Here is a 27,473-nt window from a genome sequence, read left to right as displayed (position 1 = left end):
GCCTAGTCTTCTGCTAGCGCTTTTTGGAAGAGACGTGGCGTCCCGTACGGGGCAACGTGACCTGCTGGTCTCGTGGCTGCGTGCCGAGAGTTTGCAAGGAGGAAGAAGATGCCTACCGCGAGAGGATGACTCATACCTCTTGAATTCATTTTATTTTCCCAATTTTTTTTATCTTGATTCAGTCTTCTGACGTTTCCTTCCCCACGCAAATGCTTCATTGGCATTCTACCCTATACCTTGGCCAATCCCCCCCACGCGGGTATGTGCCATATTACTTGAGGAGAAGAAGAAGAAGAAGAAGAAGAGAGGAAGAAGCTCACAGTTCTGCTGCGCTGGCGGCGACAGAGAAGAGCTGCCCGGTACCCAGCTGAGCAGGATTCTCCTAGCAAGCGATGCCCGTGGTGAACATCCCAGCTACGATGACAGTGCTCCTGTACTACGTGGCGGTTGTCTTCGTGGGCGTCTGGTCGGGCCGCAAAATGCAGCAGTGGCCCGCCGGCCTGCGGCGCATCAGCCGCGGGTCGGTGCTGCGTGTCAGCCGCCTGGACTCGCGCTTGACCGACGAGAAGAACGTCTACCTGCTGAAGCTGTTCGTCGCCAACCGCGACATTCCGCTCTTTGTCGGATTCTTCTCCATGACCGGTGAGCGCCCGCAGCTGGCCTAGGCGTCAGTCACCCGCTAACTTCTCGAGTGGCTGATATGTGAGAGTCTTCGGCAGTCGTTCTGTGCACAATGCCGCTAGGAACAGCGCTTTCATAGGCCACTTGGAGCAGTGTGATCATTGTGGATCAGGGTCATATGGGCCGCTTGTGGCGTTTCTGTAGACGCGGTGCCATCTGTGACTGTCTTTTGAGCTAAGCTTGGAAGCAGGTTTTCCTTCGAATAGGGCGTAGTGCGGTTATTAGTGCGCTAACACTTATAGTCGCCACCTCTCCGTTTAGCCAACCGTATCAGGCGGCAGCTCACTTAATCATGAGTGGCTGCTCGGGAAGGCCAACCTGGGTCGCAACCCACCGATGGCAGCACCTTTCATCGAAGGGCAGTGGCACATCGCTTGAACACTGCACCACTGCGCCAAGAAGGGTAGGAAGACAGAGAATGACCAATGCCACATATATGGACATTAACCCATTATCGCTATTCGAGCAACTTACATCCGGAAACACTGCACCTTAGCACCGAAACCGAAGTGGAAACCTGACTGTTACCGCACCTAATCCGCACATGGCCTAACTACGCAAATGGACCATCATTTTGGTTCTCAGCTTCTCGCCCTCGTAAAGGAGAGGAAGGAATTGGTCGCTTATTTTTTTTTAAAGAGTGAAATGGTTGTAGCTGGTAGCTCTGGAATATTATCAATTACAGTTCCGCTGTCATTAACTTCACTACTTCCACTGCCGGACAAAGTAGGGCACTGCGCTAGCTCGACTATGTCGCAGCGCCACACGAAGTTTAAAGCAGTAGTTTTTGGTTACGGCATACTACGACCCCAACCTCGTCACACTGCAAAAAGCCCCTAGCTCAGCAGTCGCTTTAACTGTTGCCCAGAAATACGAACACAGAACTCCACTTCGTCCTTCCTGCGTTTTTATTTCAGTAACCGTGTTCCTGCTTACACTTATACCTTTCGCGCGGCAACAGTGTTTGAACGAAGCGCCACAAGGCAACACATTGACACTTCCTCCTGCATAATAACTTCCCCTTTACCTTCCGCTACCCGCGGCATGCAGCGACGTGGGTTGGCGCTGGTTTCCTGCTGGGAAGCGCCGAGGCCGTCTACCGGTACGGCCTCCTCTACGTCCAGGCTCCCATCGGCTACGCCATCAGCCTGCTAATTGGTGAGGAGACGTTCGTGGCATTCCTCTGCTCATTAGACATCTTTAGCGCACCGGAGACCTATTAGTGTAGACGTGTACCCGTTCACCGGGCGGCTGCTACGCACGCGCAGTGGCCCCGACTGGCCCCACCCATGTCAGTGCGCGTGTGCACTAGGCGTCCGGCAAACCGGTAGGATACATCTCCGCTAATACATGTGCGGTATGGTAAAAAAGTCTATTAACAGCGGCCACGGGATAGTGATTCGCGCACTTAGCCAAAAACAGACACAGTTGCGGACATAGGTAAACGCAACCTGTTCTAAGTGCGATCTAGCCTGATCTAGCGGAATGGAGAACCCCACGAGTGATCCTACTGGCCCGCACACGTCACACTTACCAGGTTTTATTAAACAACTCGTAAATGGCGTTAGAACAGCATAGCCTGTGCCGCTTACTTCAGTGCGCACCTTTATCTTTTGTGACAATGACCTTAGTGTTTTCTGTATAACCTCGTTGGGACACATGCTTGCAGAGAATACGGATAGGTAGCTCCAGCTGAATACTGGGAGCTTGGTATACTGAGAGTAGTAATCTCCCCTCCGAGAACTACGTGTTCAAGAGCGGTTTCATATCCCGAATTCTTGCGTCCGCAACGCGGGAGAGTGCGAGCATGCTGCTGTGATTGAAGATCCCTGCGCTGCCACCTCGTCGCAGGTGGCTTGTTCTTCGCTCAGAAGATGCGCGACACCAAGTCCCTGACCATGATCGACCCGTTCCAGCAGCGCTACGGTCGCTGGATGGGCGTCGTGCTGTCGGTACCTGCTGTATGCGCCGACGTCTTCTGGACGGCCGCTACGTTCACTACGCTCGGTGAGCGCTGCACTCGACTCTGCCGAGACAGTTGCATTTCAGTGCGTGAATATTAAAATCCTCATCGGAGAAAATGCCGACTGCGTCCGGGGGCGCGTGTCATAAAATCCTCTGGTTACCGCAGTGGTTGCCTAGTGGCTTGAGCACGTGCCTCGTACGCGGGAAGCGCGGCGCTCGATCAGGGCCAGGACTGCCGTGTGCCCACCATTGATACCATGAGTACGAGGTTTCTCCTGGCCTGGTGCTCGGCTTATCTGGGGCGAAATTCTGAGAAATTGATCCTTGGTCCCGTCCTATGCAGACACGAAATACCTTGTGTCATGGCGCTCTTCGGCTGAAGCTGTCGTTGCGTGAAAACAAAATTCATCATTAAAATTTGGTTATTGGTCGACGGGGTGAGTGACGTCGTGAGACCACGTTACGTGGCACAGCGCGGTGGCGGCCTTAGTGTCAGTTGGCAGGTGCGCTTGGTTGTGTACGGACATGACGAGACAGCTCTTCGCATTAGGCTGGAATGCAGCCAAAATAAACGCCGCGTGTGTCTACTACAGTGGGAATTGCCCACAAGCAGAGGGGGCGACCACAAAAGCACATCGCTGAAGACGGAGTGTCGACGGCTGCAGGGGCTGATCAGCCGGCTCAGCGTATGCGGCGAACAGCAGTGACGGAGGACAAGTAGGCTGAGGAGACTTCAGGCTTTGATGCTATGGCATTCTCAACACATAATTTTTAGTGTGAAAGCAGTAATTCCGGAGGTCCAGTCCCGAGCGAAATCCTATCTTGTGCGAGCACCACGGCAGCAAAAAAGGAAAGAAGAACATACCTCTATACTTTAGTGTGCCCAACACGATGCTGCCATTAAAATTTGGCCCACCCACCCCCAAAAGTTTCCCTATCCCCACGCCCAAATGGGCCAGATTTGGTGTATAACAGAATTCGATTCTGTCCAACACAATAGTATTTCCCAAATTTTGCCCACTTCATCTCACAGATTTTGCCTCGGCCGTTCTGGTGTCTAACCAAATTTCATTGCTGCCAGAACGATAGTGGCCGCCAAATTTGATCCACCTACCTCCAGAAATTGCCAATCGGGTAAGTCTCATGTAAAAATTCAAATTAGCAAAGTTAAAATTTAGCTTACAAACAAGACGAAAACCCATGCTTACGCACTGATGTAATGTTGTGAACATTCCCTAATTTTTTCATTGATAGATCCTTACTGGGGTAGTTGATTGTGTTCCTGCAGGCTTCGTTCTTGGTGTGGTATGCTTTTAGAAGGAGGATTTATGCTTAGTTATCCGAGGGGAATGGGGAGGGAGCAGTAGTTGACCGTCTTGGGTGATGCGATTCATGTGTGACTTACCAGTGCATGGCCCGGTCGCCATTTGCTGTAAGCATGTGGTTTACGCCATTGCTGAGGTACTCTGTGTTGCACCTCGCTCTGTTCATTTCACCCCAGAAGAAAATGCGAAAGAACATGTGTGGCCACGTGTAATGCGACTAATTTGTCGTTTCTCTTGTCAGCTGCTTTGGACCCGTAAGGAAAGTAATGAAAGGCCGACGCACATGTATAGCGAATTTCCTGCGAAAAACTGGCGAACGGCCGCCCTGCGGCATCCGTCCGGCGGTCGGCGGCTTTTCGCCGTCCATCAAGCCGAGCTGTCATCTGTATGCCGCAAGCGGCCAGTTCGGTTTGTCAGCGCAGACCAATCACGTCGCGACCGCGTCTGACTTCCGCCCTCCTCTACATGCCACTCACGTTCGGACAACACGGCGGCGCCCGTCAAAGCGGGGCACACGCTTCACCGCCAATTCGCCTTGCCGGTACACTGTGCCTCACATTCACGGTAAACAAAAGTCGCTTGAAGCTTTTCCTTGGTCTGAGGACCCCCGCAGCACAGATTTTTGGCGATGAAACACGCCACATTTTCTGATCGCTGCTGGATTTTCAGAGCTGCTGGTCTTAGGAAGTACGCACTTTTTGGTGTCGGAGAGCGCGGGAGACTCAAACAGGTTAATGATTTTGGTCCATGAAAAAGGTCAAATACGTTCTCTTTGTTGGCAGTTAATAAATAACGGCTTAATTGTACACGCAGAGCTCTTCTTTTCAGCATTTTGCGCGATCAATATGTGCCATCATGGATAATGACGCCTCGACGCATAGATCTAAGCCTTGGTGTAATCGGGAGGCGCGCAGGATCGCCAGGAAAAGGGCGACTACTTATGCTGCATGTAAGAAATCACCTTCATTCTGCTTGAGCCAGAAACTGAAGCAAATCACTAAGGACGTGAAACGTGTTGAAAATAGAAAAAGATAAGTTCTATGAGTCTTTTCCTAAAAAGGATGCAGAGGCGCATAAAACAACTCTGGCAACTTATCAAATTGAATGGCAAAGATGCAGTGTCAGTTCCACCGCTCGAAGATGACGGCAAGTTGATCCATATCGATCTTGCAAAAGCAAAAGTTTTCAACGAGTACTTTAGCTCTGTGTTTGCTGGCCGCCTGAGCAGCCATCACTATAATGCGCAGAACCCCGATCTGAGCGCAGAACACATGGAAGACATCGTTTTTGATTTTCGCGGAATTCAAACATTGCTAGAAAAATTGAATCCTTCGAAAGCCACGGGGCCAGACGGCTTACCATCTGCATTACTTTCTTCGTGCGCGGGTCCAGTATCAAAATACTTGTTTCTTATTTTCACAAAATCACTTCAAGAAAGTGCTTTACCAGATGATTGGAAATTTGCTCACGTCGTGCCAGTGCACAAGTCGGGGCCCCGCAGTATAGTTTCAAATTACCGTTCGATCTCGCTAACGAGTATTAGCTGCAAGATGCTTGAACATATCTTCTTTACAAACATAATGAATCATTTGAACGCTTTTTCGTTACTATCCCACCAGCAACACGGTTTCCGCACTGGATTCTCTTGTGTCATGCAATTGACCGAATTTACATATGACCTGGCTGGTGCCTTGGACGACGGATTCACTATTGACTGTTTATATTTATATTTCCGGAAAGCCTTTGACTTAGTCCCTCATTCTTTACTGCTTGAAAAACTATCCTGGTACAACATAAATTGTTCAGGTATTGCTTGGATTAAAGATTATTTGCATTTGAGACGTCAAATAGTAGTGTTCAATGGAGCGCAGTCTGATCAGGTAGACGTATCGTCTGGTGTACCTCAGGGGTCGGTTCTGGGGCCACTCCTCTTTTTAATCTACATGAATGATATATGTTGCGGTATTTATTCAAAAATACGTCTGTTTGCAGACGACTGCGTTCTCTACAGGGTAATTCGTACTTCCGACGATTGCATTGCCCTGCAGAATGATTTATCCTTGATTACCTACTGGTGCAATACTTGGCGCATGGATATTAACGTGAAAAAATCTGTGTACACGTGTTTTACTAGAAAAAAATTCTCATGACTTTTCATACTGTATTAACGCGAAAACATTGTCAAAAGTTTTCAAACACAAATCTTGGTGTATACTTTACTGCAAATTTATCCTGGCGTCCCCATATAGATTACATTACAAGCAAGGCTTCCAAAGTATTGAATTTTCTTCGCAGAAATGCGAAGAATTTACCGCCCAATAGCAAAGAGCTCCTGTATAAAACTAACATTAGACCAGTACTTGAATATGCTTGCTGTGTCTGGGACCCTTGGCTGCAGGTAGATATTCACAAGGTTGAAAGGATCCAGAATTTGGCGGTGCGATTTGTTAATGCCAATTTTCCAGGAATTTTAGCGTCTCCGCTGCAAAGAATAACCTTGGATGGGAATCACTCGAGCAGCGAAGGGAACTTGTTAGACTAAAATTTCTCCACAATATCTTTCATAATAAAACTGGCATTAACCGGGAGCATTATCTGCGTCATCCCGACTATGCCTCACCGCGTCTTGATCATGCCTTCAAAATTAAAGAGATCAGGTGTAAAACGAACTTCTTCAAGATGTCCTTCTTCCCCCAAACAATTCCCGAATGGAATAAACTCCCACATGATATTGCTACCATTACCTCCCCTGATGTATTTTTTTCCTCTTTGCGAAATATGCATTATAATTAAGCCGTTGTTTTTTCTTCTTGTCTTTTTTGTTTTTGTTAAAGTGTTGCCTGTATGCTTGTTTGATTCAGTTCCTTGCCCATTTGCTTTTTATCTGCATTTCCTGCTTTTTCGATTGTGTTTGAGTTCTCTTGCCCCCCCCCCCCCCCCTCCCCCCACTGTAATGCCGCACGGCGCTGTGGGTATAGTGATAAATAAATAAATAAATAAATAAATAAATAAATAAATAAATAAATAGAATCACCCCGTTTCCAGCAACACTGATATCAAGACGGCGGGTGCCTGCTTTTAGCCCCTTGTGGTGCAGCACGGTGACGGCACACCAGCGTTCTGGCGCGCTCGTGCTAACCGCGCGAAATTTAACGTGTAAGTTCGCTCCATGTCGGTCGGCCTTAACGGAGCCGACCTTCGTCGTGTAGCTCACTGTTCTATAGCCCATAATGTCTGTTATACACTGATTTGTTGAACACTCCTGGTATGACTAACATAAATATTTCTACCATAACCGGACGTTACGAGTCGTCTAATACCTCCAACCATCGACCCAAGAAAGAACTTACTCAATACTTATGTGATGACCCCCATAATGCGCAGGTCCACACGGGACGGAGAGGCAAAGAGACACCGTATGGCTCAGTTTAAACAAACAGGTATATTCAATAATTACACATGATTAAGGTTATACATCAGAGGCTGGGGCGTCCGAGCTTACATGCCGACGACTTCATGGGGGGCGATGGAGTGGCTCCGGAGTTGGGCTCGAGCGGTTGCTGGCAGAAGCTGCACGCCGACGGGCTTCGGCGCTGAAGGCCCTCTTGGCGAACGATGTCGTCCTGAGCGTGCTTGCAGTAGAATTTCAATAGTCGTCCGTTTCTTCGAGGATGGTTCACAAACCCTTCCTCTAGTGTCGTTCGGCTTGGAAGATGAACAGGAGGCGAGCTTGTAGATGATGACAGCAGAGCATAATTTTACAACATACATATACAGAGAGTTAAACTGGAAAAAGCAGAACTGAATTTACAAAAGAACAAACTTTGCACTACTTTACTCATCGACCGGGCAGGTTAGTGCCTAAGTAGCATCACATTACATGCTAAGCATGGAGCCCCAGCTCAGACTGAACTGCATCCGTTTACATGCGCTTTTAAGCACTTGATTAACAAAGGACTAAGGGCGGTCATTTCCAGTGGCCCGCCCAAAGCATCAATTCTCCCATCCAAAATAACATGCGAGATGGGGACCACCCCTTGGGTTGGGCTTAGCCTCGACCCCAGAGTCTGTTAACAATACAAACTAAATAAACAACAAAAACGCCACCACTCTCTCTCAAGTGAGAGTATACACAGGCTCTCTCTTCGGAGCTAATTCACTAGCGCCTGTCTTTCCACATTCTTGGCGAGTACTGCCTGTCTGTCTGACAGGTGTCCGTCACGGCCCTTCTGGGAAGCTGTGGGTGCCTTCCCGGCGATAGCCCACGACAAAGGGGGGGGGGGGGGAGGGAAAGAATGTTGTCTTCGCGGTAGCGCATAGCGTCGGCTGTGGTAAGGCGCGCTCTGGCCCGCTGACAGCTCCCTTGTCCTGGAATGTGCCCGGAAATTGGGGAGGATAAAGCCTGTTTCCCCGGGGCGGCGGCGGGTCCGGTTGTTCTGGTCGTCACTCAAAGAGCATGGCTGGGTAATTGATGATGCCGCTGTCACGGGTCTTCGTCTACGCCGCGCCGTCGAACGTGGATCCTCGTAGCACACACGGAATGTCACACTCGCTCACCCTCCAGAAGAATGTTCTCCGAACATTTGAGTCCACGCAGCTCCCCTTGTCTTTCTGAATCGCCTCGCACAGTGCGTCCGACAAAACACTTTTCGCTGCACTCAACACCACTGCACAACACCATATGCCTCCGCTGTCAATACTGGCGTCTCCAGGGGCAGCACTGATCTTCTTTTACAGATAAACATGAAACTCAGCACCCAAGCCTCTCTTTTCTAGTCCAAACTGGACGAAATAAATTTACCACAGTTATAAAGGAGCTCCCACTTCTAGCACGATCACGGCACAGACAAAAATATAGATAACGAAAGGAAGTAGGGCAGGTTCTGCGTGCGCTCCGCATGCTCTCCTGTGAAGGTGTTACTTAATGACAGAAAGGTTTAACTACCAACTCCGATAACTTAACACATAAGCACATAGCAATGTTATGAGCTGTGGCATTACACAATTCTAACCAGTTCAAAACTCCGCTCTGTTTACGCCATTAGTCCGACTTAGCTTTCCGATTTCGCAGCGGATATCGGCCTTCATGAGTCATACTAAGTAAGTCTGTGCCCCTTTGTCTGCTTTGGGACTCGCGAGGGCTCGTGGCAGGAGCCTCTCCTGGCGTTATCTGCGCGGCAACCTCGCGCGCTTCTTCTTCTAGCAATGCATGAAGTAAATCCGGTGGCATTCCGGCCGTCACCTCGGGCGCCTGCCGAACAAATGCAGGAGAGGGCGTTTCTTGCGAACTATCTGCGCGCTCCGCTTCACTTCTGTCCCCATCAAAATCCGCGCTTTCCCTTTCCTCATTTCGTGAATACTGAACCGGTGCCGACTTGAGGCGATTTGCGTGTATCCTTATCAAACGCCGGTTCACGTCTCGGACTCTGAAGTTTACCGGAGAAACCTTCTCGACAACCTCGCACGGTCCTCTCCACTTCGTCTGGAACTTACGAGCTAGCCCAATCTGCCTTTGGCAGTTTTCAATGTACACGCTGTCCCCCACATTAAACGGCGCGTCTCTAGCACTGCGATCATGCACCTCCTTCCTGCGCTTCGCCGCTTTCTTTAAGGACTCCTTTGCGATGTCCCTCGCCACTTGCAAGCGCGATTCTAGCTCAACCTTATAGTCGTCCAGTGAAGCGTATGGGACACGACGGGGGCCCTCTGGCACTTCACTAGGCTGGTCCGGGTCTCGGCCGTAGAGAAGAAAGAATGGCGATTCGCCCGTGCTCTCGTGTGCTGCGGAATTGTAGGCAAACATTGTATACGGGAGCCACAAGTCCCAGTCCCGCTGGTCGCGCGAAACAAAATGCGACAGGAACCCGGCCACGGTTTGGTTCAGTCGCTCCACCGCGCCGTTGCAAGCCGGATGGTAAGGTGTTGTCTGCTTCTTAGCGATCTTAAGCAGCTCGCAAACTCTCCTCATTAGCTGCGACACGAAGTTCGTTCCCCGATCTGTCAAGAGTTGCCTCGGGGGTCCATGTCGGAGCACGATCTGTTCGACAAATGCTCTTGCAACCGTGTCTGCCTTCTGATCTGGGAGTGCTACCGCTTCCGCGTATTTTGAAAGGTGATCGACAAATACTAAAATGTACTTGTTTCCGGAAGTGGTCGTGGGCAATGGGCCCATTATGTCCATACCTGTCCGCTCGAAGGGAGCCGAAACCTCAGAGAACGGCTGAATTGGAGCTGGTCTTCGTCCCTTGGGTGTTTTTCTTTCGAGACAGGAATGACACTTCGCACAGTAGTCTCTAACATCCTGTCGCATGCCACTCCAAAAGTACAAACGCTCCACACGCCTGCGTGTCTTCGCTACGCCAAAATGACCGGCGCATGGCGCATCGTGAAACGCGCGAAGAACCCTTTCTGTCCACGACCGAGGTATGACGACTCTCTCCCAAGCGGTTTTCTCTGGTCTCCCTTTCCTGGTTGGCCTCGTGCGCCGACACAGGGTGCCGTCTTTGTCAATGAAATAACCTAGCTGTTCGGGGTGAGACAGTGCGCCCTCTAAGCTTTCGATTATTCGCTTCAGGTCAGGATCTTTGCACTGCTCTGTGCGTAATTCGGCGGGGTCGACTACGGGGACAACCTCTTCTATAGCTGCCACGGCAGCTGTGCGGCTGAGTGCATCAGCATTCAGATGTGTCTTTCCTGACTTGTGCTCAACTTCAAAGCAGTATTCCTGCAGGTGTAGATTCCATCTAGCGAGTCGCGAGCTAGGGTCCCTGACACTCATCACCCATTTCAGAGGATGGCAGTCTGTGACTAGCTTGAATTTGCGGCCGTAAAGGTAGCATCTGAAGTGCTTTACTGCCCAGACAACGGCGAGGCACTCCCTTTCCGTAGCTCCGTACTTTTGCTCTGTGGGGCTCAGCTGTCGGCTAGCAAAAGCAACGGGATGTTCTTTGCCCTCGATAACCTGAGATAGCACGGCACCAACTGCGAACTTTGACGCATCTGTGGCCATAACGAAGGGCAAACTAAAATCCGGGTGGCGCAACAGCGGTGCACTCATTAGCTTCCTTTTCAGGGCCCCAAAAGCATTCTCCGCGTTTTCGTCCCAGCGAAAGGCGACATTTTTGGCTGTTAAGGCGGTGAGCGGCTTAGCGAGCTTGGCAAACTCCTCTATGTGCCTTCGGTAGTAACCGATCAGGCCGAGAAACTGCCGGATCTGGCGGACGCTAGTCGGGGATGGAAAATCCGAGACACACCTTAGTTTCTCAGGGTCCGGTCGCACGCCGTCAGCTGAAACAACGTGCCCGAGGTGTTTCACCTCGTTTTTGAGGAATTGGCACTTAGAGGGCTTCAGCTTGAGACCCGCTGCTCTTAGTCGCACCAAAACCTGCTCAATATCGCGCAAATGGTTATCAAAACTGTCACTGTATATGATAATGTCATCCATATACACGAAGCACAGCCTCCCCAGAAGACCTGCCAGGATAACATCAGCGGTTCTCTGCCAGACAGCAGGGCTGTTGGCCAGACCCATCGGCATTCTTTTCCATTCATAGTGCCCTGAGGGCGTGTTGAATGCCGTTTTCTCGGCATCTGCCGGATCCATTGCTATCTGCCAGAATCCCGCCGCCATGTCCACTACCGTGAAGTACCTGGCAGAGCCCAGCTGAGAAAGCGTCTCCTGTATATTGGGGATGGGGTATGGATCGATGCGAGTTACGGCATTTAGTTTGCGGTAGTCCACTACCAATCGATACGAGCCATCTGGCTTTTCCACCAATAGTGCTGGTGCTCCCCAGGGTGACTTTGAGTGTTCGACAATGCCGCGATCAATCAGGTCCTGCACCTGCCGCTCCATCTCCTCACGTTGGGAGTAAGGAATCCTGTACGCACGCTGGTAAACGGGCGATGAAGTGCCGGTTTCTATCCTGTGCTTTATAACGCCACAGCAGCCCAAATCCAGGTTGGACGCGGCGAATACCTCCGAGTAGTCGTTCAGCAAACCAGCCAGAGCCTCCCTCTCCCTGGATTGTACGTGAGAAAGATCGAACGACACCTTTGGAGCAGCCGAAGGACTAGCATGCTCTACAGTTGCGAGTACCGTATCGGTGGGCTCACGTTTCTCTATCGCAGAGGTGAAGAAAGCCAATGTTTTGTTCTTGGGAAGGCTCAGTGGCTGCTGGCTAAAGTTAACCACCCGTAGGGGCACTCTGTGGGCGTCATTAACTGTCACGAGGCTCGCGGCTGCCTTCAGGCCATTGCTGAGAGAGTCGACCGGCTCAAGCACTCCCACGGCGCCGCTCTCTACATCTGAAGGCACAAACGCGTACAAAATATGCTCCGACCAAGGAAGGACGACCGCCTCATCGACCAGGCTGACGGCAACCCGCGAATATACCTTCTCCAATGATCCCACTGTTTGACGGGTGTCAATATCGGTAATGCGAATCTCAGCCCCTCTCCTGTTCAAAAACGGAACTTTTGATCCGCCCGCATTAACCTCTTCCTCAGAGAATGAAACTACTACCTTCCCTTTTCTCAAAAAATCCTGCCCTAATATACCTGACACTCCGTTTGGCAGAGACACCGTGTCCGGGCATACGTAGCAGGGGTGCTCCAATGCAATTCCACCGAGAGAGAAGTGTAACCGGTAGAGTCCACTTATGCCAAGAGGATCCCCCGTTATGCCTACAAATTTCGTTGCCATACCACCAGACGCTTCCAACACCTCGCGGTCCCCCTTCCTTCGAAGCGTGTTAAAACTGCTCTCCTTAAGCAATGTCACCTTTGACCCCGTATCTATCAACAATTCCATGCAACAACTATTTAACTTGCAACGCACAACAGGGCATGCCTCGTCGGCCACACAAACTACCACCACCTCATCATCCACTGCTCCCTCCCCACGCTCCTCAGGCTGGGGAGGACTAACTAGTTTTTTGTCTCGGTATCTGGAGCCCCGCTGTAGGCTTGCTTAGGGCGTGTCTCGCCTGCTTCTCTTTGTGGCTCCCCACGGCGCACGTTTTGGCAGAACCTGGCGATGTGTCCGCGACCCTGGCAAGCGAAGCATACGATTTCTTCAAAATCTCGCATACCGCGCCTGTAGCTTTGTGGCGGTCTCCGGTTTCCAGCGAATGGGCGCTGTTGAGCGCGCGCTTCAACCTGGCATTCTACCTGCTGAGATAGCAGCTGTTCTAAGCGATCCAACCGCTCTGTCAAGAGAGCAACCTCAGGGTTGAGCACCGCTCTCTCTATGACGCGTACTCTCGCTGCGGCTGTCGTTAACGCCTCATTTCGTTCCTCATCCAATGCGGCCTCCACGGCTTGGTCGAAATTGCTCGGCTTGCGCGAGAGCACGAACCGGCGCACGGGGTCTTGCAGACCAGCCACGAACAAAGCGGTCATTTCCTCTTTAAGTATATCCTCCGCGTATTTCTTCCTTAGCTGGTCTCCTTCCTCCTCCCTGCTTAACGTATCGCGTGCTAGGCGCTGAAGCCGCGACGCAAATGTTCGCACGTCCTCCCCTACCATCTGTCCGGCGTCACGGAACCTCTGTTCCCGCACGTGACGTGGTTCAGTGTCGAAATGCTCAAACGCGAGCTTCTTAAATTCCGCAAATGATTTTGTGGATTTTACTTTTTCGTCTCGCCAGGCAAAATCATGAGCAGCTCCTGCCATCTTACACCTCGCCATTCCCAGCATTTGAGCATCGGACCATCCCCCCATTTTCCCAATCTCTTCCAGCATGGAAAAGAAATCGCAGATTGGAACCCCTGTCTTATCTCCCGTAAACGTCGGAATGACGCTTCCTAATGCCAGCATGCTTGCTCCGAGCGACGGCTGTGGAGTGGGAGCTCCCTCAGATACAGTCATTTTTTTTTCAAGCCCTCCAGTGCCTCAAGCCTCTCAAATGGGGGTAAAAGTCCCACAAATCAGTCCCGTGATTCCCTTTTGATTACAATTTTGAAGTCATGAATGTCACAGCATTCAGAGGACATTTGCTTTTGACACCCCACTTCTGACACCAGTGTGATGACCCCCATAATGCGCAGGTCCACACGGGACGGAGAGGCAAAGAGACACCGTATGGCTCAGTTTAAACAAACAGGTATATTCAATAATTACACATGATTAAGGTTATACATCAGAGGCTGGGGCGTCCGAGCTTACGTGCCGACGACTTCATGGGGGGCGATGGAGTGGCTCCGGAGTTGGGCTCGAGCGGTTGCTGGCAGAAGCTGCACGCCGACGGGCTTCGGCGCCGAAGGCCCTCTTGGCGAACGATGTCGTCCTGAGCGTGCTTGCAGTAGAATTTCAATAGTCGTCCGTTTCTTCGAGGGTGGTTCACAAACCCTTCCTCTAGTGTCGTTCGGCTAGGAAGATGAACAGGAGGCGAGCTTGTAGATGATGACAGCAGAGCATAATTTTACAACATACATATACAGAGAGTTAAACTGGAAAAAGCAGAACTGAATTTACAAAAGAACAAACTTTGCACTACTTTACTCATCGACCGGGCAGGTTAGTGCCTAAGTAGCATCACATTACATGCTAAGCATGGAGCCCCAGCTCAGACTGAACTGCATCCGTTTACATGCGCTTTTAAGCACTTGATTAACAAAGGACTAAGGGCGGTCATTTCCAGTGGCCCGCCCAAAGCATCAATTCTCCAATCCAAAATAACATGCGAGATGGGGACCACCCCTTGGGTTGGGCTTAGCCTCGACCCCAGAGTCTGTTAACAATACAAACTAAATAAACAACAAAAACGCCACCACTCTCTCTCAAGTGAGAGTATACACAGGCTCTCTCTTCGGAGCTAATTCACTAGCGCCTGTCTTTCCACATTCTTGGCGAGTACTGCCTGTCTGTCTGACAGGTGTCCGTCACGGCCCTTCTGGGAAGCTGTGGGTGCCTTCCCGGCGATAGCCCACGACAAAGGGGGGGGGGAGGGAAAGAATGTTGTCTTCGCGGTAGCGCATAGCGTCGGCTGTGGTAAGGCGCGCTCTGGCCCGCTGACAGCTCCCTTGTCCTGGAATGTGCCCGGAAATTGGGGAGGATAAAGCCTGTTTCCCCGGGGCGGCGGCGGGTCCGGTTGTTCTGGTCGTCACTCAAAGAGCATGGCTGGGTAATTGATGATGCCGCTGTCACGGGTCTCCGTCTACGCCGCGCCGTCGAACGTGGATCCTCGTAGCACACACGGAATGTCACACTTATGTAATAAGCTTTATTGTACGCTCATCATGCAATACCATCATTTTTGAACGACACAGATCACCACATTCGTCGACATGCTTGCTTTTTGCAGCATCGTAGTCTGCAAGCATTCAAAAATTTCTGCTCTCGATGCTTTTTGTAACTTGCAGGCCAGATGGCGCAGTTGACTCTAGGCGTGGACGGCACGGTGAGCATCATAGCGTCGGCAACCGCCACATTCGTGTACACCACCCTCGGCAGCCTCTATTCTGTCGCATATGCAGACGTGCTCCAGCTGGCTGTCACCTTCTGCGGACTGGTGAGAGGGCGCATGTTGCTCGGCTAGCAGTTATCGTTGCACTAGATGGTGCATAGTGGAAGAGCACACTTACACGCATGTAGACATAGGACCGATTTCGCGCACATGAGGGGCTGCCGACTAAATAAACATTGAATGACTGCTTCAGCTCTGCAGTTGAAAATATCTTGCAGTGGTACTTGAATAATTTGGCCATGTGTCACCACTTCGCGCACTTTTGCGTGCACTCCCAGACACCCTTAGAGCGTGTGGGGGTAGCGGTCTCGGTCACAAAGGAGATGGCCTCGACTCAGCGTGGCAAGCTCAGCCGGAGACCAGCTACCAAGTGACAAAGGGGTTGGTCGTTTGGTGCCCAGCTTTCGCCGGTCGCAAGCCAGAGAATGGGTCCGAGCCAAAGGTTCACAAAACAGAACAAAGTTTATACAGCGAAGGGACGATACAAAGGATTTCACTATCACTCGTACGAGCAGATACAAAGTGATCTACAAATACAAAGCAACTCATGCAAAGTAACAATCGAGAGAGATTACAATTCAACAAAATCTTTGCACCTAAAGTGCACAAATACAGAGAGAGACAAACAAACAAAACAGGATTTGTTCACCGGGCACAGCGACAGTCCGACGACCTGAGGAGCTCAACGGGGCCGTCCCGCAGGTTGGCGCACGTTGCCTCGCTGGTCCGGGCTGTGCGAGTGGTGTTCTCCCGGGAGTCGAGCGGGCGCGCTTCTCCGAAGCTTAAACGGTGGCCCGCTAACCGACAGCGGTTGAAGCCCGTTATTTATAGGCACGGTCAGCGTCTGTTTGTTCTCGCCAAGGCAGGCGCGCACATACTCGCAGCTTCAACTGTACAAACTCCTTCTCCTTCTCGCGCCGGGCGCACGACCCCATTGGTCGAGCGTGGAAATCACTGTTCAGAAAAATCTAGGTCGTTCTCGGCACGCTGAGTCATCGGCGCAGGAGCGAAGGGGAGAGGGTATCACTTAGGCTCGGACAAGGTTACCGCCTCTCCGTCGACAACGAGCAAAAACTTCGACATTCGAGAGAAATCGACGTCGCGCACGCCCATGCCTCCCTCGGCGCCGCGCCGGCGAGCTGAGTTGCAGCAGTACGCGCAAAGCTACGCACTCTCCGGCGGTCCTTCGCGCTGTTTTTTTGTTTATTTTACAGCGCGCGGGCGCGATTGCTTACGCGCGGCGCCGTTTTTTCGAAGACGCGCCAAATTTTTTGACACTGCCCCTTCCATTAAGAATATTGTGCAACAATATTCACAAAAAACAAAATTCGCGCGCACATGCTTTCGCTCACAAACTCAATGTCGAATGCCAAAAAAACACACATCACTACAACGATGTCTTAACGTACATGAAGCTTGACAACTGTCAAGATTCACTGCATGCCGCAACTCGGCAACACATTAGTACAACTCAAAGAGGAAGCACACAAGTTCAAGGAATTCCTGCGCCTATATTTTTTCATTTGTCGTATGGAGTCGATTCGGGATAAAGTTGTCCCGCTCGAGATTTCGGAAACATTTGTGGCTCGCTTTCTAACGCGACTCTGGGTTTTCTTCCTATCGCGCGTTCTGCTCGTTTTCCTCTTTTTACAGAGGTTTCTCTTCCGAACGTGGTTCCGGCTCTGCTTCCTACTCGTACCCCTCTTAGTGTTTCTGCTCCGACTTCAAGCCCTTCCTCTTTTCCTGCGGCTAGCGCGTCTGTTGCGAACAGATTTAACGCCAGTTTGCTCATGACGAATCCACTATTCGTGTGTTTCTTCTTCTCGGGCAGATGTTTTCTTTGTGATTCCTTTTCGGACCTTGCCTCGTGTAGCGTGCTGAAGGCACGGCTCACCAGAGGTTGGAGACGCATTCTCCTCACTTGCACTCAATTCTTCAATTCCTTCAGATAATCACTTTCAGTGCATTCACAAAACGGCTTTCCTTCTACTGCACATTCGTCTTCCCCGCAGGAAGAAGTTACCTTGCTTTCCTCATAGGGAAAGGCCTCCTCAAAGATCGAGGGTTCCTGCTGAACAGTTTCCAGTTTTTCACTTGTAGCGCTCTCCGCAGCTACAGCGACGACGGAGCCTTCGCGCTCTTCGTCACTTGACAGCTCTTCCTCACACTCACTATTGCAACTCTCAGGCGTGCAGCAATCTGACTTCTTGGTGAAGCTCCTGCTTTCTTCCTCAAATTCAGGCGCCTCCCTTAAGGTCCCCAGCTAACTGAAGTGCCAGGATGGCCTGCTCATCAGTGTCTACGGCCTCGGTGGCAGCTGCCCTCTTACTTTCCTGAGGAAGCGAAACTCCGGTCCGGTCCTCACTCTAATTTCAGCGTCAGGAACTGGCTGTTCCTCAACCAAACTCTCACTAGTAGAGCTAGTTACAACCTCTTCCGTGGTTCCTGACAAACCAAACTCGTTTGTGTTACACCCGGCTGCTCCAGGGATAAGCTCCACTGGCTCCCTGACGTTGTTCAAACACCGAACTTCAGCCAGCTTCTTCGCAAGAATAGCGTAATCTCTTTGAAATTCTCTTTCTCGCTCCAAAGCGAGCTTTGCTGCTTCTTCTCGTCTACTCTGTCATTCTCTCTCTCTTTCTTTTTCTGCGCTCTCTCTCTCCTCGTCCACCCATTTTCGCAGTTTGGCTCCGGTCATCCCTATCTGGATGCTGATCTCAACTACCTCCTTCAAGCTCATCTTTGGAGAATGAACTCCTCAAGACAAAGTTTACCTCTACACGGTGAACCTTAATAACCGCTTCAGCGCGGCACCTCAAAATATTGTTCTGCTGCTAAACACTATTTTACGACCTCTTCTTAAACTCCTTACCCTTTCTCCGTTCTCGGAGCTCACAAAGCACCAAACTTCCTGTTGCGGACGCCAGAATATGTCACCACTTCGCGCACTTTGCCGTGCACTCCCAGACACCCTTAGAGCGTGTGGGGGTAGCGGTCTCGGTCACAAAGGAGATGCTCTCGACTCAGCGTGGCAAGCTCAGCCGGAGACCAGCTACCAAGTTACAAGGGGGTTGGTCGTGCCAGCTTTCGCCGGTCGCAATCCAGATAATGGGTCGGAGCCAAAGGTTCACAAAACAGAACAAAGTTTATACAGCGAAGAGACGATACAAAGGATTTCACTATCACTCGTACGAGCAGATACAAAGTGATCTACAAATACAAAGCAACTCATGCAAAGTAACAATCGAGAGAGATCACAATTCAACAAAATCTTTGCACCCAAAGTGCACAAATACAGAGAGAGACAAACAAACAAAACAGGAATTGTTCACCGGACACTGCGACAGTCCAACGACATGGGGAGCACGAAGGAGCCAATCCGCAGGCTGGCGCACGTTGCCTCGCTGCTCCTTGGCTGGTCGAGTGGTGTACTGCGACAGTCCAACGACCTGAGGAGTACGAAGGGGCCGATCTGCAGGCTTGCGCACGTTGCCTCGCTGCTCCTTGGCTGGTCGAGCGGTGTTCTCCCGGGAGTCGAGGGGACGCGCTTCTCGGAAGCTTTAACGGTGGCTCGGGCTGACCGACAATGGTTGAAGCCCCTTATTTATAGACGCAGTCCGCGTCTGTTTGTTCTTCGCGCCAAGGTAGGCGCGCACATACACGCAGCTTCAACTGCATGAACTCCTTCTCCTTCTCGCGCCGGGCGCGCGACCACATTGGTCGAGCGCTGCGGAAATCACTGTTCAGAAAAATCTAGGTAATTCTCGGCACGCTGAGTCATCGGCGCAGGAGCGAAGGGGAGAGGATATCACTTTGGCGTGGACAAGGTTACCTCCTTTCCGTCGACGACGAGCAAAAACTTCTCCGACATTCGAGAGAAATCGACGCCGCGCGCGGCCATGCCTCCCTCGGCGCCGCGCCGGCGAGCTGAGTTGCAGCAGTACGCGCAAAGCTACGCACTCTCCGGGGGTCCTTCACCGCTGTTTTGTTCGTTTATTTAACAGCGCGCGGGCGCAATGTCTTACGCGCAGCGCCGTTTTTTTCAAAGACGCGCCGAATTTTGTGACACCATGTCCTTGTGTTACTTAGCTGACACCGATGGGGAGATGTCAGCCGCGTAGGGGGCCTTTTTTATTCTCGGAAGAGTCTTCACATGGGAAGAAAGCAGGCTATTCAGGCTATCGAAAAAAGCTGGTGCTTTGTAGTGTGCAGCTCAAAGACTAATGTGCTTCGTGCAGGATGTTGACAACAGAAAGTTTGGACAGTTTGTGTAGAGTCATGTTATCGCGTTGAGGCAAACGGAAGAACGAGGCGACGAGTGACGCCGATGAATGACTGCCTATTGCGCGAGCGCTCCGCCAGACTCTGTCTTGACACGCGACCACCGAGCGCGAGCGATCGTCCCGATCGCGAACTAAAAAGTGCACTGTTGATGAAATGCAGGAAACGGCGGTGGGCGTGAGAAGATGGGTTCAGAGGCAAGAAAAAAAGGTGAGGGGCTTGCTACCACGATGGCTTAATAGAGTAGGAGAGAACCGGCACACAAAGCTTCAATGCCACAAGTCTCCAGGAGCCAACGGCTGAGACCTATGGACGCACCGAACGTCACGTGTTGATGCGTGATGGTCTTCTTGGGTGTGCACGGTCATAACGCCAGAGTGGTGTCGACGTCTTCAGTCCATTCTGGTCCGGGCTGGAGTACGGGGAAGGGGAGGGAAGGAGGGTGCGGCGAGGTCGGCTGCTGTCTGGTGGCAGGCTGCGGCACAACCGGGCGGTGCGTACCACGAACCTGTAAAGCAGACGCAGGACCTCGAGGCTGGAGGTTGTCGTGTGTTGTCGTGTTTGTTCCTGTTTTTGTGTCATGTCTAATTCGTGCAGTACTAACCTTTTTTCTGCAGTGCTAGGATAGTGACTGGCGCAAGCAATGCCACGAAGTCCACATGCGTACAAATATGTTTATTCCTCTAAATTAAATATGGAAAAGTGTGCCCACATGCATGTCTATACTCTCTCTAGTTTGACGCTGTACCTATGTTTCTAATTTAAAATATGGGCAGTTTTTGGAGGCGTGGAGTCATTGCCCCCGGAATGGTTTTTCCTGCCTAACGCAAATTAAGGTGTTTAGTCTTACTCTTTTTTTTTGCGAGGAAGTATATGGCCCTTGTGCTGATTTCTACATAAAAGAACATTCACATATCATTCAACGCGCCGCCGCGGTGGCTTGGCTGCTGGCCGGAAAGACGCGGGTTCGATTCTGGCCGCGGCGGTCGAATTTCGATCGAGGCGAAATTCTACAGGCCCGTGTACTGTGCGATGTCAGTGCAGATTAAAGAACCCCAGGTGGCGCAAATTTCCGGAGTCCTCTACTACGGCGTCCTTCATAGCTTGAGTGGCTTTGGGACGATGAACCTCCATAAAACCTTCTTCCACGCTTCGATTCCATATTTGTCTGCAAGTTGGTGATGACCCAAGAGTCAATTCTTGTAAGGCGAAATGCTTACTAGCCTCATTACGAGAAAATACAGTAGCGCGTGTTAGTGTGTGTACTGGCACATGGTACAGAAAATCCCATGATGGCAGGAAAAATTTGGAGGACGCTTAAGCTTCGTCTTTAAGAGTGAGACGCGACAGCGTGCTGCAGAGTTGCCAAGGGGTGCACGGAACGCCAACGCCCGTTCGGCGCGACGCGTGGCCCGCTGGAAAACTTAAACATAGGACGTCTGTCTTACATATATCGGTGGATATCCGAACCGCAGTAAGGGAAGGAAAATGAAATGAAAATTGGTTTTAAGGAAAGGAAATGACGCCTTTCTCACAATTCTCGCTGGACACCCATAGCGCGCCTTAAGGGAAGAAACATGGCGATGAGGAGGAGGCGGAGGAGTGCGAGGAGGAGGATTTTTCGTGGACGGCCAACGCCGCCGATGCCGACACCGGCTTTTCTGCGACAAGAGCTCCCTAACGCTATCGCGTTAAAAGTCCTTACGTCATCAAGCTGCCGTGGGATGCACACAGCAAGTCGAGCAACGCCATTTCCGACAATCATATACTTGTCGCTCGTCTATACATACCCCACTGGCTGACTTCAATGCGGCGGAATTCTTCCCGACTACATTCGTACCAAAATTGTGAGCAACTGTTTGTCGTACAGCGTTCCGGACGGTGTCATACGACTTGTCGTTGCATATAGCTTACGTGTACAAGTAAAGTTGCAGGCTAGCTTGCGAAAGAGATTTGACATGTATTTTCAGTTCAATCACACACACACACACACACACGCACACGCACACGCACACGCACACGCACACGCACACGCACACGCACACACACACACACACACACACGCACACACACACACACACACACGCACACGCACACGCACACGCACACACACACACACACACACACACACACACACACACACACACACACACACACACACACACACACACACACACACACACACACACACACACACACACACACACACACACACACACACACACACACACACACACACACACACAGAGAGAGAGAGAGAGAGAGACAGACAGACTGACACGCACACGCACATATCTATCTCTCTCTCTTCTAGCCTTATGGCGCTGTTGAGGCGTCCGCGAAGACGACAGTTACAGAGCCCTTTCCTTTCCTATGGCTCACTGTAAATGAAACACGGCGGCGTCGGCGTTGTCCAGCAGCAGCGGTCAGAAACAGAAAATGCAGTGACGTCACCACCCGCCGTGGTGGTTCAGTTTTTAAGGTGTTCGTCTACTGAGCCAAAGTACCCGGGTTCGAAGCCGACCGCGGCGGCCGTGTTTCGATGGAGGCGAAATGCAAAAGGCGCCCGTGTGCTGTGCGATGCCAGTGCAGGTTAAAAATCCCCGGGTGGTCGAAATTTCTCTGGTGTTCGGATTGTGTGTGTGTGTTGAGACTGAAGAAAGGATGAAAAGGAAACTGCACGGGCATGCTCACTGGCTCGAGCTGAGCCACAGTCGCTGTCACGTGCATACAGAGGAGAGCTGAAAGATGCGAGAGGGAATATTTTAAGAACAGATGCGCGTCGCAACAAGCGCGTCCGTCGAAGATCTTCACTAAGGCACCTCTTTATTCCTTTATTTTTCACTCCCTCCTTTATTCCTTCCATTACGGCGCATTTCGGGTGTACACCGAGGTATGTGAGACAGTTACGGCGCTATTTCCTTTCCACAAAACCAGTCAAACCATCACCATGGGCTCGCATGAGGTCAACATTAAACCATAAGATACTTAACGGCATTTACAGTGAAGGCTTTAGGTTGAAGGCCTTTAGAGTAGGGTAAAGGGCTTTACCTCCACAGCTTTTAGGCTAAAGGTATTTTCGAACCACTGGCGGTGTGGTGGCCAACGCAAAGGATGAGCCCAAACGCAGGAGAAGAGTTTTGTCGCCATGGTGATACTTCAGCTATAGTAGCTTATTTTAAAGCGGAAGCTTTACTACGCCAGCCAGCGAGCCATTTTGGCTCGTTGCGCCGTATGCCGTATGCCTTACGCAGTGGCCGACGAGCGACCTTGAGCCGCCGTTGCCTAGCAACGCCGCAGCCGCGCTCCACCAGATGTGCTCCGCTGGGGTAGAGGGAGAGGAGGTGGTGTCACCTCGTGCGGTATATATATATATATATATATATATATATATATATATATATATATATATATATATATATATATATATATATATATATATATGCCCTTCGCCTCACTGTTTTGTAGCTGATACCTGATTTGATATCTGCTGCGGGTCCTTGGACCCAAGATATTAAACTTATTTTTGGAATATGGCGGAGAGCTCGGCTTGAAGCACTCTGGCACGGGTCGGCCCGATATTGCTCTGCCTCCGGGATCGGCCCGGGGCATATTAGCGCGCGCCTTTCTTCCTGTCTTTGCTCTCCTATCCTTAACTCGCCTAGTTTCAGCACGCGGCAGCGAGCGTGGCTCGGCTTCAGCCAGTAGGCAGGCCCGCGCACTTTTCTTCCTATCAGCAACAGCAGCAGCAGACTGTATTGTAGTCGTTATGGGCAGCGCGAAAGAGACGCCGGAAGAACGCGCCGCACGACTCGTGAAGGGTGGTAACGAAGATGCGGCTAGAAGTCGTGCAACGTCCAGGAGTGACTCTTCAACTGCGGAAGAGACCGGTTTGAGTTCTCGAGAGCGTCGGAATGAGACGCTGCGTAGACGACGTGCCGAAGAAATGCAGATTTCGCAATTCAACTAGGTTAACCAAAGCTAAACCACAGCCATTTTTTTTTATTTCTTCACAGGCTTTTCTAGTGCCGTGCATTTGCACGGCTCAGATATGACGCCGCGTTCTTTCTCTTTTACTCCAGATTTGCAAACACCGCAAGGTGACATTTAGCACACGTGAAAGCTTCCTACGCATTTGCTTAGATGGTGAAATAGTTAATGTTTTAAGCGCTTAACGTCCTTAGGCAGTCGTGTTCTTTCCCAACGCAGTGGGTGTGCGTGCCCTTCATCGCGTCTGACAAGGCGTCAGGCCTGATTGGACCGCCCAAGAATGAGTGGAGCGGGCCGTCGCGTGGCGTGAGCGCCCTACAGCTCGTCGACTACTTCATCATGGCTGTGTGCGGCGGCATTCCGTGGCAGGTGAACGCCAACGATCATCAATACAGAAATTGTGGGGGCACTTAAGTCTGCTTACGTGGAGGAATGCGAAAGCATGTGTTACCATGGCAGCCGCATTTCTTCGCCGCCACTGCGTTTACAATCATTGTATCAGATTTTTTTCGGTACACTGATTTAACGGCGTCTAATGAAGTATCATGTTAATTGACATTTTCAGGGTTTTAATCAGTTTTTTGGACGTTTCTGTTTTTTTTCTCTCTATTTTACAGCCTTCTCGTTATACAGATGTCCAAACACTTATGTCGTTCCGCATTTGTTTTTTTCAGTCTTTTTCAATCACTAATCATTTCCGTTTTTAAATTTACTTGAATTAACTATTTTTTGCCTGTTTTTACCCATTTTACTAGTTCTCAGTCTTTTTTTGTTAGCTCTTTGGACGTCAGAAGCTGTTTTGACGTCCTCCCACTACATCGACGTACGAAGTTTTACTCTCCTCTAATTATTCGACATCACCCATGTATTTTTTATTTGCTTAATTAATGTTTATTAATCACATTTTAATTCTTTTGAAAGCTGCGTCGGGCTTGGTTGCTCACTATTTCGACGTCCACGGCTGCTTTGACGTCCAACTATTATATCGACGTCTAGGACTATTTCGACGTCTAATTGGTTCTCTCTCTAATTAACTAATTACTCCAGAGCAACCAAATTTGACGCGCAGCGACATTTTATCCTCTATAACATACATTATTTTGCTCCTAACTCTCCTCGAATGACGCAAGGGCTAGGGACATGTTTTGCGGACACGAAGCCGCCGACATAGCCAAGTAATGCTTTCGCATTAAAAACAACACTACGCTTTTGGCCTCCGTCGCTGCTGAGTTGAGCAAGGGCTACGGGATGGCCAGCACGCTACTATCGGCGAATTCTACCGTTCATTTGAAATTTATACTATGCTGCTTTACGATATGGATCATGCCTCAAGTACAGCTATGTTGGCGGTTACGGCAGGTTTCGATTGAAACATCTAAATGTAGAGAGTACATTATTTTACGCTTTATATTTGAGAGATAATGAAATCGTACAAGAGGACTTGCGAACTCCTTGGACGTATTAAATTAAGACTGACAGAAAAGTCGCGTCTCGAATCGTTTTGTGCAGGTGTCGGCTGTAAGGGCGACGGATTTTTTTCTTTAGCGTTTAAAATATGCTACTTCATTTTTCTACCCGGACAGTCTTAGGTGCTCGGTTGAAGCGAGCATATCACAGGCTATTCTATGGACGTTGGGCAAATTGTCTATAGCCCACACCTCATCCAGTCACTCTTGTTCATTCGAAACAAGAAAAAAAGCAAAGAAAAAAAGCTCATGGCTAATAATTGAAGGGCGCTAAGGTTGTCACTTGACGATTTGGGCACAAAGGCAAATAAACAGCGTGCGTTTTTTCCAGTTCTGTTCACCGCTCTGTTTTCCTCTTCCCAAAGCTGCTAAGCTTGTGAAATGCAGTTAGTTGGAGAGCAATCCTCGTGTTCATGGAAGAGGTGTGAAAAGCCGACGATGCCAAAAAGCCCCGTTCGACGACCGTGGCGACCTCTGCTCACGAAAGGCCACTTAAGTGGACGCCTGAAAACTTCAAACGTGATAGAATAAGTGTGAACTTCAGAAAACGCTGCTCTTGAAATTTCTGCATGGCTCTTAATTAACACAGCAGCGTCGTAGAAATGTGCAAGAACGGTGCGCAATCTGGAACTCGAGGATCAGGTAAAGGTCCCGGCATGGCTTCCTCGATGCATCCTTAATGGAAAGTAAAGTAGTTGCTCTACCGTCTTTTCCGAAACAAACCAGTAGATTAGCACTGTGACGTGTCACCGGAGCAGCTGATAGCAACGCTTGGCGCTGTGGTTGCGAACATGCCGGTAACAAAAGTGCCAGGCGTGTTCGCGAGGCATGGCGCTGCGCCAGCCGCACGTTGCAATTTTTGTCGCTCCGGTGACGTCACGTTGCTAATATGTTTTCATGCGACTATACAGCACCTACACAAATCGTGCAGCCTGGTTGCTTTTGCCACACAGAGCTGGCCTTATCATGGCATGGCCACATCATCAAACGGCATCAACGTCGTGAGCCGCCGCGGTGGATCAGTGGTTATGAGGTTCAGCTGCTGACTCGAAAAACGCGGATGCGGTCCCGGCCGCGGCGGTTGCATTTCTATTGAGGGGAAATTAGATCCATAGGCGCGTGTACACTGTCAGTGCACGTAAAAAAACTCTACGTGGTCGAAATTTCCGGATCCCTTCACTACGGCGGCCCTCATAGCCTAGATGCTTTGGGATGTTAAACCCCTCCCCCCTCCCACACCTCCCCCCACCCCGCCAGAAAAAAAACTGCCGTCGGGGGAAGAAAGGAAAATGCTACGTCCCGAAGCCTTACATGGGAAATGAGGGACGCCGCTATGGAGGCTTGGAGGTTAATTTGTGTCACTCGGGGTTCTTAATGTGCGCCGACAACGCACAGAACACACGAGCTTTTTGCATTTCGCCTCTATTGAATTGCTTACGCCATGGCTGGATTTCGGTGCGGCGACTTTTAGATTAGGAACCGAGCGCCGAAAGCAAGTAAGCTACCCCGCAGTGAGAAGAAAGGGTTCTGGAAGCTTTGGAAAAGTGCCATGCTAGAGTCGTTTGGAAGAGTCTGTGCTCGAACGGTGGACGACGTGTGGTCGCTTTGCTTGTGAGAAACTCTGTTGTAAATTGTACCCTGGCCCTCCGTCTTCCGCCTTATTTTCCGCGACGTGACTAAACATTGCTGTGCCGTCTACGGATCGGTGTTTCGTTTACAAAGCAATAGTCCTCCCGCATTGGTGTGGCCGTCAGGCCTGCTTATAGCACACGTGGAAGTGAAGAGACAATCGAACATCTACTCTGTAAGTACCCTGCTGTCATCACTGAAAGGCATGCTGTGCTGTGCCCTAGACCGCCTGGATCCTCGCCCTCCGATGAAGGGAAAGATCCTCGCACTGTGGCCACAGCAAACGACGTCCCTTAAGGCTTAAGAATCGCTGTTCCGTTACCTGGGAGCATCATGCTTGTGTGAAACATTGTGGTTGCGCTCCTCAACGCATCCTTTCTGTTTCTCAAACCTTCATTCCTCTCCCCCTGTGCAGGGAAGCCAACTGGAACAGCCTTCTGCTTAAGCTCCCTGCATGCCCTTTCCTTTCCTCTGCATGCAAATGAGGGTGTTGACTGGTACCGGCGAGACGGGACTTGCGTGTGCCTTTAGATGTTTGGAATGAGACTTGATAGCGAATTTTATAGAAAGAGCTGATAGAGAAGAGAGTATATATAGTCCAAATTCCTTTACAATCATGATTTGAGAAGTTGGTTATAAGCCTGGTGCAATATGCGGAGCACTTGCCTT

General features: G+C 50.5%; 1 protein-coding gene across 1 annotated transcript; it reads left to right on the top strand.

Moving 5' to 3' along the window:
• The first annotated feature begins 392 nt into the window (after positions 1-392).
• Positions 393-27,249, top strand: LOC144120011 (high-affinity choline transporter 1-like). Its single transcript, XM_077652497.1, has 6 exons — positions 393-642; positions 1,732-1,839; positions 2,533-2,688; positions 15,335-15,483; positions 23,929-24,078; positions 27,220-27,249. Exons 1-6 carry the CDS (start codon positions 393-395, stop codon positions 27,247-27,249), a joined length of 843 nt encoding a protein of 280 aa, XP_077508623.1.
• Positions 27,250-27,473: the final 224 nt, after the last annotated feature.

This window comes from Amblyomma americanum, chromosome 2 (genome assembly GCF_052857255.1).
Source record: "Amblyomma americanum isolate KBUSLIRL-KWMA chromosome 2, ASM5285725v1, whole genome shotgun sequence".
NCBI lineage: Eukaryota > Metazoa > Arthropoda > Arachnida > Ixodida > Ixodidae > Amblyomma > Amblyomma americanum.
The sequence above is the reverse complement of the archived record's forward strand: the minus strand, read 5'-3'. Positions and strand labels throughout refer to the sequence as shown.